This window comes from Rhineura floridana, chromosome 4 (assembly GCF_030035675.1).
Source record: "Rhineura floridana isolate rRhiFlo1 chromosome 4, rRhiFlo1.hap2, whole genome shotgun sequence".
Lineage (NCBI taxonomy): Eukaryota > Metazoa > Chordata > Lepidosauria > Squamata > Rhineuridae > Rhineura > Rhineura floridana.
In genome coordinates this window covers 85,836,351-85,849,782 of record NC_084483.1, presented here as the reverse complement: position 1 = coordinate 85,849,782, position 13,432 = coordinate 85,836,351, and the positions used below count along the sequence as shown (strand labels likewise).

At 39.3% G+C, this 13,432-nt stretch overlaps 1 protein-coding gene across 7 annotated transcripts in view; it reads left to right on the top strand.

The window, feature by feature from the left end:
• The window catches only part of AK9 (adenylate kinase 9), a 120,944-nt gene that overhangs the window by 94,492 nt on the left and 13,020 nt on the right, over positions 1-13,432 (top strand). For all 7 annotated transcript variants that reach the window (XM_061623584.1, XM_061623582.1, XM_061623586.1 and 4 more), the window contains 5 exons: positions 2,940-3,152; positions 5,666-5,884; positions 9,120-9,333; positions 11,276-11,477; positions 12,718-12,864. In XM_061623584.1, coding sequence (XP_061479568.1) covers positions 2,940-3,152; positions 5,666-5,884; positions 9,120-9,333; positions 11,276-11,477; positions 12,718-12,864 — 995 coding nt within the window. The remainder of the gene's footprint in view (positions 1-2,939; positions 3,153-5,665; positions 5,885-9,119; positions 9,334-11,275; positions 11,478-12,717; positions 12,865-13,432) is intronic.

Genomic DNA, 13,432 nt, shown 5'->3' with positions numbered 1-13,432 from the left:
TAGAATCAGGGGAACTGTAGTTTGTTAAGGATGATGGGAACTATAATTGTGAGGGGGAAACTTCACTTTCCAGGATTCTTTAAGGGAGGTCCTGTACTTTAAATGCAAGTTGGGTATGCTTTAAATGTATTATGTGGCTCTGCATTACTTCATAAGCTTTCCCTACATATAAACCATTTTAATTAATTTTTTAAAATGGAAATCAGCTACAAAGTTTACTGGGTGGCCATGGGCTACTCACCATCACTCAGCCTAATCTGCCCCTCAGGGTGAAAACAGCAGAAGGGGACCATGATCCCCCCCCCCCAAGGAAGAAGGGCACACTTAAAATGTAGAGGAAATAATAATGTACAACCATAGTGTGAAATCAGATACTTAACTAGACATAACATGAAGAAATATTTATATAAGCATGACTGTCAAAGGTGTTTATTATTTTCACAAACCGTAACGATAGTTATAGTACGGTCCTATGCATGTTTACTCAGAAGCAAGTATTCAGTGGGGCTTACTCAGACAGGGAAGTGTACACAGAACTGCAACCTCGAGTAATAAGGAGCTTCACTCACCAAACTCAAAATTCAGAATCATGCCACTTTAAGTTGTTTTGCAACTGTTTTATACTTGTTTTTATTGTTACTGGATTTTTAATGGGTTTATTTTTTGTTGTGAGCTGGCTTGGTTTGCAGTCGGCAACCCTACCTCACAGGGTTGTTGGAAAGACTCCATTCATACACACACACTGGAGATGTAAAAATACACACACACCATATAGTAGTTTATTGTCAAAACCTGTTTGTCATTGCAGATATTTTAAAAAAGAAAATCATTTTCCTACCAAATAAAAGCAGTGACACCTAAATAAGCCCTGCCTAATTGCTTAAAAAATTGAATTGGGTGGGGCAAGAGAGATTTATAACTCAATCCTTTGTTATGTTCACTCCAAAGTCCCATTGATTTAGAGCACAATCCTAACCATGTCTACTCAAATGTAAATCCTATTGAAATTAATAGGGTTTACTTCCAGGTATGTGGGATTAGCATTGCAGCTTTACTCCTAGAAAAGTGAGTATGGGATTAAAGCTTCATACTGGGAAGGTTTCCAAACCAGGCTATGACTTAGAGAAATAAACTACCCTCTTCAACAGCCCTGGAAAATTTAAATTTGTTTGACTCCTTACAATTAGACAAGCAGGAAAGGGTAATTGTTTTCAGGACTTGCAATGGGTTCTAGCTGTTGCGTGGAAGTCAACAAATTCCTCATTGTCACAACCCTAACTTCACTTATTGGCTAAAAACCTGAGAGAGCAGGGATTAGAGGAACCGGCTACTATCTCATTTAACAGAAGTTGCAGGGTGTGTAACATTTTGATGTATATCCCTTGAACCAAACCAGCTACGAACTTTACTTCTTTTAAATGAAAGCTAAGAGTCTAGAGATTGACTCACCTGGAGAGTACCTCAAAAAAACAGAATCTCCAGGCGAAAACCAGAGACCTGGCAACCCTAAACATATCTGAGTTTATGATAAAGCCATTAATTCATTTTTATGAGAATGTAAGTGTAGGTTTAGCATGTTTGAGTCAATTTTTTAAAATCAGAAAGCAGACTTGACCTTGTGATAACATGGGCTTGGTTGGATTCCGAGTTTCCAGGAGCAGAGCTCTGCTCATGGATTGTTCTTTCTGGAAGAAGGGAAATGCAATGTTCACTAGTTCCTCCTTCCCCTTACAGCTCTTTGTGCCTGCTGAAAAGCTGCTCCGGATGGTTTGGGGAATCTTCAGAACAATGTGTGAGGTGGCACAATAGGGAACTAGCAAAGGTTTCCCTCCCAACATTGCCGCCCTGGGCTCCTGCTGGGAGGAAGGGTGGGATATAAATCAAATAATAAATAAATAATTCTCTAGCTGGAGCCTCTGCTAGATCTCAGTCCTTTCCACAAAAATGAGGAGCCCTTCCATTCATGGAAGGGGCTTTTTGGATCTGACTAGGGATGGACCAGAAATTTGATTCAGTTCACGTTTCAAGCCTTATATATCAAATTTGCACTTTTTGAAACAAAATGTGAACCAAAACACAGCTATCCTTCAAAATTTGCACTTATTCAAAGTTTGCCATGCAGTTTGCCAACCAAACAATGTTTAGAAAAATGCATATGTTAGGGGAAAATGTGCATAAAGATGAATATAGGAGTGAAACTGACATACAAAGATGCACTACATGACAAGAATTGCTTGCAAAAATATGTACATTAGTCAAAACTGCCTACGAAAATGTGTTTATTAGAATAAATTCTCACTAAAATGCTGGAGAATTTTCATTAGGATTTTTTTTTTAATTCACAAATTGCTGCAGAAATGTGGTGAACTGGATTTAAGATTGGAAAAATGAGGAAACTTTCCATCCCTAGATGTGACCCATGGATACTTGGTTGGCCCTACATTTTTTACAACAGCAGCCGAGATGCAGTCAAGCATCTGCCTACGTATTGGCCAAGGAGTGAGTGCTGTGAAGGGCACATAAACTATATGTGTAGGAAAACGTGGGTTTCTTTGTGTTGCTGAAAGTAATTTTAATCAGTCAATCAAAAATTGATGTGCTTTTTGCGTATGTGATTTATCCCTTAGAAATCACCAGAAACTAAGATTTTTCTTGATTGTGATGTACTTTAAAGATGTTTTGTTTTACTATATTTTAGAGTCTGTTTTTATGATGTTTTAGAGCGTTTTCAGTGTTTTTTTTTTTCCACCCTGAGCTCATAGTGGGAGGAAAGGCAGGATATACATTTAATAAATAAATAAATATTCAGACTGCAGTGTTTCTGCACGAGGATGTAAACAGTGAACTGAGAACACGTATTGAGAAGCATTGCCATACATTCTATTTTACAAAAATATTTTCAGGAATGTAGTGGTTAAATATGTCGAGTTTTTTTTAAGGATGCAGCTGCTAAACTTGAAGGTGACACTCTTGATGAAGAAGATGAAGATGAAGAGGATGATATTGAAGCTATTCTTGAAGAAGAGTTTCCAAAAGAAGAAGATGAGGCAGAAGATGAGGAAGAGGAGCAGGAGGCTGATGCTATTGAGCGCATGAAAACTGAAATTGCAGAGAAATATGAAGCAGATGTTGCTAATGTGCAATCAGTACAGGTACTTTCAGCATTTTTGAATGTATTGTATTATGCTTTAATAAAAGCCTAAAGGAGATTAAATGACACCAACTTTGTAAAAAGATGAGTCCATTCTGTGATAAGTTTCTTTTTAAGTCATCAGTATTGTACCCACTTAACAAAGAAAAAAAACCCACCAGACTTCTAGAGCACAACAAACTAATTAGAGAGAACTAAAATCTTTCCACATACAGCTCCTCATTAATAAAACCATGATTATACGGTATTTATTTCCATGAAAAGCAAATTTGTTGGCCCATAACTGAATACTCAACTTCTGAACCAGGAAAGCCCAACTTCCATTGTCTATGTACTGGAAACCTCTAGGTTAGATTAGTGCAATGCTACAAGACTTTTTATTGTAGGTCTATGCATTTCAGAGCAGATTACTCCTTCAGGAGCTTGAAACGCTTGTAAGTTCTTGAAATTTAGAGACAACTTGTTCTTAAAATCTGAACTCAAGAACCAGCTAAAAATGTGATAGAGCAAATTTTTATTCTCTCTACATTTATATAGTAGAATCTTTGCAATGGAGAGAAAAGGTGATCCACTCCAAAAGGCACAGAGCTACAATAAAAAACCTTATAACAGTGAGCACTGGAGCCTGTTCTCTTCTTAGTTTCTACCCAAAGGAACAAAACAGGTTCCAGTGCGTCTCCACCTCTCAGTTCTGAAAAGGGGGCACGCGATGCTAGTCAAACCCTGCCCCTTTTTACTATAAAACTGGTGGGAGCAGCTTGTGTTTTGTTTTTTTAATTCAGCTTCAAAGAGATTTCGTAACTGATTGGCAGATTAACCTGTTCCTCCTCCAGGTGTGGCTCATGATGGTTGGACTCCATGGACTTACAAGCCCCTTCCAACTCTACGATTCTATGATTCTATAATAATGGAAACACTTTGCTCTGGCAGCTAGTGTGTTTACAGCCTTTGTCGTGCTTTCCCCCAGCTTTTCCTCATGCTGCAAAGTTCAGCAGCTAGATTGCTGACCAGGGCCAGAGGGTCTCAGCACATACCGATTTTGGCATAACTGGACCGGCTACCAAATAGTTTCCGGGCTCAATCCAAAATGCTGGTTTTGATCATGCCTGGCACTATCAATGTCTGTCTTTAGGAGCCAAGCAAAACATTTTTTATCTACCTAGGCCTTGACCCTTAATTTGGAAGGTAATTAGTTTTGTCTGTGGCCTTTTTTGTGCTCCTTTTAGGGCAGTAGGTAGGATTTGTCTTTATATACATTAGAGGTAATGTAAGTTGAGTGTTTAATTAATATAAGAACCAGCCATTATGCACATTAGGCCTCCTAGAGAATGTCCACATAATTTATCCATGAAGAGGGAACTGGGGACATTTCCTGGTCAATATATACATGAACTTCAACAGGCCTTGGGGAATGTGCATATATCAACTGAATTTTGTACATTATTAGGCAATATGCATAATCTCTAACAGGCATTGTGGAATGTGCATATCTCAATTAAATTGTGTACCTTATGTACAATATTCACATTCTCTGTCAGGATATATAGTCTCCAGGAAACTTGCCCGTTTTCTGAGTTCTGAAATGTGCAGTCCATGGCACCCAGGCCTGATCTTATGTGACCCACAACATACCTTCTCACTGATCACTAATTTTCTGCAAAAGCCCTCTGCCCCAAATAATATGTGAACTGTTTCAACATCCAAACAATTTTTGTTTGTCTTCCTTGTGGCCTTTTCCTAGAAATTGGCCATTGATTCCATGGCTCTGGCAGGAGCCGTCATAGAGCATAATGTTTCCAAATACCATAACAAAGATGGTTTAAATTTTAAAATGGGATAGGATTTTGCTGAAATGTTTTAAAAGCAAATAAAATATTTAAATCGATTTATGATATCCACTAAACAGAGGTGTAATACAGTCAGTTCAATACAGCAGAGATACCCTCACCCATAGTTGTAGATTTTGCTTAGAGATCCCTTGAACAGCGCTTGTAGTTTGCTGCTTGTCAGGCAAATAGTTTGCCAGGCCAATGACTCAAGCTGCATGTGACACACAAGTGGTATGCTAAACCTTTTGTGTGCCCTGTTTTAATATATTGCTTTATCTGCCAGGCTCGAAGTATGAGCATAGTCAAGCTACGGAATATGTTACCTCAATATGGTAGCGATGGCTGCTAACTTGGGTGGCTTTGAAAGGGATATTAGACGAATTAATGGAGGGTAAGACTATCAGTTGCTACTAGTCATGATGGCTGTGTTATCTCTAGGAGCTGAGGCAGCATCCCTCTGAGTACCAGTTGCTGCAGAGCACAAATGTGAAGAGTGCTGTTGTGCCCATCTCCTGCTTGAGGGTTTCCCATAGGCATCTGGTTGGCTGCTGGTAGAACAAGATGCTGGAGCAGGTGGACCTTTGGTCTGTTCCAGCAGGGCTCTTCTAATTTTCTTAAGGATGCTTATTTACGGTAGCAATTGGCCATGTTTTTATATTACTGCCGTGCTCATCTTTCTTCTCAGGAAGAACTTGAAAAATTATTGATACCCCAAATAACCATTGGATCCAAGCGAAAACCTCACATTGTGTGCTACCAACTGTATAAAAACCTGAAGGACCTAGTAGAAAATCGTGAAAGCATTTTTGAGAAATGTTATCCATTAAGCCTGTCCATTGCACGTAAGATGTTGGTTCTCTCCTATAAACATCCAAGCAATTTTGGTCAATGGGACCCAATCAAGGTAAATAAATCTTTAGGGAAGTACGTTTTGCTTGTTTTTATAACTATTTCCTAAACCAATTATGTAAAGTCTTGTATTGATTCCTATACAGTACGTAATACCAGTATGCTGTGTTTCTTATATGTCATACCAGTATGTTTCAAGATATTATTTGTGCTTCTAAATATATACAGAATGATTAGTTGTACAAATATAAATTTTACTGCTAAGACAAATAAAAGTTTATTGAATGTATATATCAGGTATGGTATGGGAAACCTTTTTTAGACTGAGGGCCACGTTCCCTTCTGGGCAACTTTCCAGGGGCCACATGCCAGTGATGGCCAGGGTCAGAGGCAAAAGCAGGCAGAGCAACTGATGTGAATTTTACACTTTGTACAGGAGGCTAGTTTCTTCAAGCTTGTATACCCCTCTCTATCCTCCATCAGGACAAGTAAGAAGCATTATCAAAGTTCAAGGACATATTCCAGCCAGGCAAAAACACTCAAAGAGGGTGCAAAGCAGGGCTGGTGAGAGGTGTGGCTCGGGGTGGGGGTGGCTTGGGGAGAGCTCTGATGGCCAGATTGGCCTGGAGGGCCACATTTAGCCCATGGGCCTGAGGTACCCCATGCATCATATATATCAATTGGGGGTCCCATGAAGACATTGTGGTGGACAATAGGTAGGATACTCCTCTTCTTTCCTGCCTTCCTTGTTCCTTCCAGTTGGTGGCAGCAGAGACAGTGGCAGCTTCCTATGGTCTTCACCTGTTTCTTTCTCTTTTAGACAGAGGATCATATCCCAAGATCTCTTGGGACCAAGCACTGCCCTCAGTCAGCAGAATCCTTGCCCCCAATGGCTCTAGAGAGCTGTTGGGCAAGATGGCCATGTGCAGGCCAGCACTTAGCCTAAGTCATCCAACCTAGGAACATAGGAAGCTGTTTTATACCAAGTCAGACTATTGCCCCCCATTTGACCAGCACTTTCAGGATTTCAGAAAGGGATGTCTCCCAACCATGCCTGGAGATGCCAGTGATTGAACTTGTGACCTTCTGCATGTAAGGCAGATACTCTACCACTGAGCTACAGCCTTTCCCCTAAATCTTCAACTAGGTGTGTGGGGGGATTTCCACTTCCAAGGCTATGAAATATCCAGCATCAACAATGGACGTCTCCTACCTTCCCCATCCAGTTCAGTACCCTCAAAGTCTGCACCCCTGCTTTTGAAACAGATGCTATATGTTCATTAAGTAATATACTCTGAAAAGCTGAATGTGTTTTATCAGATACAATAACCAGTGTATCAGTTTGATCATATTCAAAACTTGCAGTGTTCTTCCACTCCCTGGGAGTGCTTCCTGTTCAGAGTTCTAGCAATTCTAGACCTTGTAGTGCAGTTCATATCTGGGCAGGAAGGTGAGAGTTCTAGGAGGAGGGAAGGACACCTTTTTCTCCTGCCCCCCTCTGGTCTTTCCCTGCTGCACTATATAGTGCTAAAAGGTTCAGGATGTTAGGAGGTAGCAATTTCCATCCCATCCTGTGTTCATTGAAATCAGCAGTGTTTCTGTTATGCCACACTCAGCTTCCACTAAAACCTACATTGTTTATCTCACTGTTCGCTGTGGCCGAAACTATCTTAATTAATGTAATCAATTTCCATGGAAGGGAAATGCAGAAAATAACATAATTATTTACATAACATTTGCAGACTAAAGAATCGAGTATAGTGAATACCACTTGTATTTGCTTATGTGACTTCTGTTCCTAACCTCGGATGAACATGGAAAATGCAGCAGTTTGTGCTCCCATTTCCATTTCTGACGGTATTCTCCAACATCCCTACTCCCAGTCCTGAACCTGATCGTTTACTGCTATATAGCATAAGGATGGTAGCTTTCCCCCCCTTTCCTGACACATTTGCATATAACACAGGGAGGGGAGTATTTTAACATCCCCCCCCAAAAAAATCTAATTTCCCCCTCCTCTTCCAGGGTATACACTATAAGCTGTTAAGGGGCTTTCTTTCTCCCAGCTTCCCCTTGCCCTCCAGCTCGCAAAGCCTGCCAAACTTCTGCTTCCTTAAGATTCATTTTTATTTGCCCCAAGGTTGAAAATGAGAGTTACCCATATAAAACAATGCAGAAATGCAGGGTTTTTGTGTAGCTGTGCCTGGGTAGAGGAATAGCAGTAAAAACAGAACTTCCTGCTTTGGGGCATTCAGTGTAAATCCAGAAGTTCCCTCTCCAAATAATGAAATGTTACTAGGGATGGGTGAGAATTTCAAATCAATTTGCATTTCAAGCCAAATCTATCAAATTTGCAAGTTCCAAAACAATATGAGAACTGGAACATAGCCATTCTTCGAAAGTTGCACTTTTTTAAATTTTGTGATGCAGTTCGCCAACCAAACAATGTTTAAAAAAATGCATGTATTAGGGGAAAGTGTGTGCAAAAATGAATAAATGCATGAAAATAACATGCAAAAATGCATGGTATGATGAGAATTGGCTTGCAAAAATGTGTACATTAGTCAAAACTGCCTACAAAAATGTGTTGATTAGGAGAAATTTGCATTAAAATGCTGGAGCAATTTCATGATATTTTTTAAAAAACAAATAGCAAATTACTGCAGAAATGTGGAGAACTGAATTTAAGATTGGAAAAATGAGAAACTGAGAGAACCGAAATGGACAGACCTTTCGATCCCTAGATGGTACATATATTTTCTTAGCTGTAATCCTGGAAACTGCAGGGTACTTACTGGGGGCATTTGTTGATGTTTTAAAACTTTTTCTTTTCTTTTATAAACTTCTATACTTCTCTTTACTCAAGGAGTTCCCCAAGAATTTAGAGACCACTAGCTTATTTTTAGATGGCCCCCTTTCACTTCCAAACTGATAGGCACTTGTCTCCCCAAGTTTACTATTAGAAGGAATTACTAGATTGTTAAATCATTACTATTAAATCATTGTTACTACTGTAATGGTTGTCAGGAAAATGTATGCATTAAAAGAGCTGCTTACTAGCTTTAATAGCTTGTTTTAACTGAGGGTGTCACTGTTCATGTCAGCTTTTCTCAGCTATTGTTTATGCTAGCATTAATAACTGTAAATAAAAATGGAAAAAACTTTGCTTCATTTTTACAGACAAAAGGCTAATATTTGTTAAAATCTAAATACAGTATATGTTTTCCATTCCACTGGTAAAATTGTTACAGTAGTAATTCTGGACATCAATAACTCTGTATTTATTGCAGCTAAGTGAAGGAGAAGCAATCAAGCCTTTTCAAAATCCAGATACTCCCAGCTTTCCAGTTATCCATCGAAATAATATTTATTTCTTTATAAGCAAAGAAAATAGAGGAAAATTTATAAAAAGTCCCATCAAGTATCTCCGTCAGCCTAAGCCTAAGCCAACTGTGCCAGTGAAGATTGCAGTTGTGGGGCCTCCAAAATCTGGAAAGACAACAGGTAGAATTCTGTATTGAGTTCTGACTGTATATGACAATTCACGTCAGCCAAAATTCATGCATGCTTCTGACTTGCACCTACACCATTTAAAGAGGAAACATGTTCTTGGCCTTGCTGTACAATATTGTATTTATAAAGATGTTGCTTTGGGCCACAGCACTAGCTAATCATGATGCCAGCAAGGGAGAAAGTGCACACAGCTAGAGGTATTTTGAAAATGTCAATGGTCAGTTCCCCATTGGGACATGGATAAGCCGCCTTTAAATGAAATAAATCCTTAAAATGAGGGTTTCCAACCTCTTTGAGCCCATGGGCACATTTGCAAACCAGAGAAACTATTGTGGGTGCAACCACAACCACACATACATGCATGCACACACACCACAACCATGAATACTTGGTAACCACACACATGTTTGCACATTCACTCTCCACTATCACCTCATCAGCAATTAGGCTTTAAAAAGTGCTTTTGCTTTTTCCCCAAGCCTAATTTAAGAGGTGGAGATGTTCTTCCTGGAAAGTACAGCTGTGGAGGCACTTTCCTCCCCAGCTGCGATCCTTCCCTTCCCAGATGCAGATCGCCCCATGCAATAATTAGACTTGAAGAAAGCCTTCTATTTCAAGCCTACTTTCAGTGGGAGGAGGAGCAAGGGAGGGAACAGTAGCCTGCAGGCACCAAGGAAGGTTTCTCTGGGAGGATGTGTGGCAGTAGGTGCCACGTTGGTGACCCAAAATTTAAAACCAGCTTGCTTGTTCAGCCAGGCCATTGGCTGCTGTAAACTTTCAAAATAGCTCCAGCTGTATATGCACTTCTTTCCCACCTGCACTATGGCATTCTAGGACTGCAGACTAGTTCATTTCAAGATATTTGTGCCTCCATCTTGTTTTTAATTTATTAGCATTGTCTGATTAGATGCTGTGTGTTGTAACAGGAAGTGTTGCTTCCTACTACATGTTTCTGTAATTGTCTACCACAGTGGTGTCATTTGATGCAATATAGTGACAAGAGTGGTAATATTTTTATTTATAACTTTAGCTGTCTTGATCATCTGCATTTGCAAGACAACAAAAATTACGGTGGATTCATCAGCTGAGTTTAAGTTTTGCCATTTTATCATCAAAAAAACCATGTTCAGTATGTTTTCTGTGTGTGGACATTAATAATTTTTATCTTGGGTGATGGTAGAACGTTCCAGGTTTTTTTTAAAGCAGATTTAAAAAGCAGATGCACAAATTCCCCATCATTTACCCCACCCCACACTGGGGAAAAAAGGCAGAATGAATACAAAGCATGCCTTGCTTACACTCTGTATCAGAGATGGTTTCTTTATAGGATTTAGTACTTCATATTTACTGTACAGCAACAAATCATTTATGAATCTGTCTTAATTCAGTAACTTACCAGGTACAAAAAAGGACTACTTTAAGGGTATTTACATGAATGGAACAAAGTGTTACCTGCCCAGAGATGAAGAGGAGGTTCTGGCCAAAAAGAAGAAGGTGTTTTAATATGGTTTGGGTAGTTTAAGTATGAAAACTGGGTGCATTCTGCCTTTGCATAATTTGTGTGTGTACTCTCTCTGACATCGCTTATCATTTAAATGCTTAATAAACACATACACCTAACATGTCTAATTCTCCACCCCCACCATTTTTCAAACTGCACATTATCAGCTTTCCAAATGCACAAACATTTTTCCAACTCCACATAGTGTCCAACTGCACACTAAAAAAGCCTAGAACGTTCAGGGATTGTCTTCAGGAGACTACATTTGGAAATCAGGCATGCCGAACCTTCTGCCTTTGTCGTAACCCTCTATCTTGATGACTCTGTGATTCTGCTTTATTGGCACGATTATTTCCCTTGTAAAACATAATGATCAGGATATTGCACTGGTGTCATCAAAAGCTCCTAATTCACAACAAACTTCTTTTGCAGTTGCCAAAAAATTTGCAAGTGAATACGGATTAATGCGCCTTTCCATGGGAGATGCCATTCGTATGGTGCTAAACAATCAGCCAGAGACTGAATTAGCGCTTGTATTGAAGTGGCACCTTCAGAAAGGAATGATTGCACCTGATGAACTTGCCATGAGGGCTCTAGATATTGCTTTGATGGATACTGTGTGTAACACCACAGGGTGAGAGATTTTTCATTTTACTTATTGCATAGCATTTTTTCCAGATGGACCACTTTTAGGACTGTATCAACATGAAATGGCTTCCAGCAAATGCTGCAGGCAGTTGCATTTGTCTGTCATGCAGTTCTGTTTTGCCTTTTAAAAAAATCCAATAACTTATGTTTAGGATAATGTACAATTTGGCCATAAGGATTCAGGTACACATACTGGCAGATTATAAGCATTTATTATTGGACTGTGCTGGTATTATTCATTAAAGGAGGATAGTCAATGTCTTACTTGAAATCACCAGATGTAATTTGCTGTCCAACCCTCGATATATATTTTTTTATTTTTATAAACCCTGGTGAAACAATTAGAAAGAAGCTTAGGCTGCAGTCCTGTGAACACTTACGTGGTGATAAATCCCACTGAACATAATGGCCTGGTTAAATGTCACGTTAAGCCGAACCATGAACCCAAGTGTGTGCAGGCTCCTGGAGATGAGTTTGTGCCACTATTCCCCTCCCTGATTGTTCTGATGCTATGCTATGCTAAACCATAACTTAACATGTAATCCAAACCCAGACGTGTAGTTTAGTTCTCCCAGACATAGCCGGAGCTGTAAACAGTAGGACAAACCTTGGTTATAGTTTGTGCTCAGTCTGGAGAGAGCTAAACCATGAATCCAGGTTCAGATGATACATAAGCAAAGCCATGGCTTAGCTGCATGCAGCCACAGAACCACTGGGGAGGAGTAAAACAACTGCAATTTACATGATGTGCAACCAGGCCAGCGTGTCTCAATATGCATAGGATTCCTGCCTAAAGTTAGGAAGAGCAGACTTTGCAACTGATATACTATAATTTAGAACCATGTACAGGTGTTAGAATGTTACTGAGTACCTGCTAGCTCAAAATACCCACTTACGTAATAGTGTACTTTTCAGTATTTCCTTAGAGTGCAATATTATATGTGTTCTGTCATATCCCATTCTAATTTAATTCAGTCGCGCCAAAATGCATTACCCTGATTATGTTTCTTATAGAAAGGCTGATTCTAAGCTTTAAGACAATTCTGTAAATCTGTGCAGTGCCAATGGGAATAGTGAAAAATTAATATGCTTTTAAGCTCTATATATTTTACCACTCCTGTTTCAGGAAAGCCTGGTATATGTATGTGCTTCATCAGCAAGAGTTAATGTTACATTTTTAAAAACCTGAATCCAAATCTGAATTTTGTTCATCTTCCTTCCTTTAGATTTGTTCTTGATGGATACCCTGTAACAAGAAAACAAGTAGGCCTCTTAGAAGAAATGAAAATTATTCCAGTAAAAATTTTCGAATTAGACATCGATGTGAAGGAGGTCTTCAGACGAGCACTGCAGGATAAACAAAGCCCTGACAGGTAGCAACACCAATAAAGTAATAACTCTCTCAGGTCTCACTCATACATCACAATAAGGCATGGTTTCTGGTTTATGATTGTTTGATGTGAACCAGTAGCATCCTGGTACACACTGTCCAATTGCTCTCACTTCACTGTTTCCCTGGCATAAGCAGGAAAAACAAATCAGGAAGCTGCAGTTAAACTTGGCTTCCCATTATATTCAAACCAAGGGTCATGGTTTGTTGCTCCCTAACAAGCCACAATTTGTAAGCCAACAACAAACCATAGACTAACAGAATATATCTCACTCACACACACATACACACACATGAGGAGTAGTGAAGTGGGAGCAATTAGGCGTTGTGCACCAACCTGTCTCTCATTCATGAAAAACCATGACTTATCATGACATGTGAACACAGCCTTACTGTAATACAAACAGAAAATGATTTGTTAATGAGCCATGTCAAAATTATTTTTTGCAATTCATCTACCCTCCTTCATATCATATGTTTTGTTTTAATGTGTTTTTAAGGATTTTTTTTTTGTTTTAATATATTTAAAGTCTGTTTTTGTGATGGGTTAA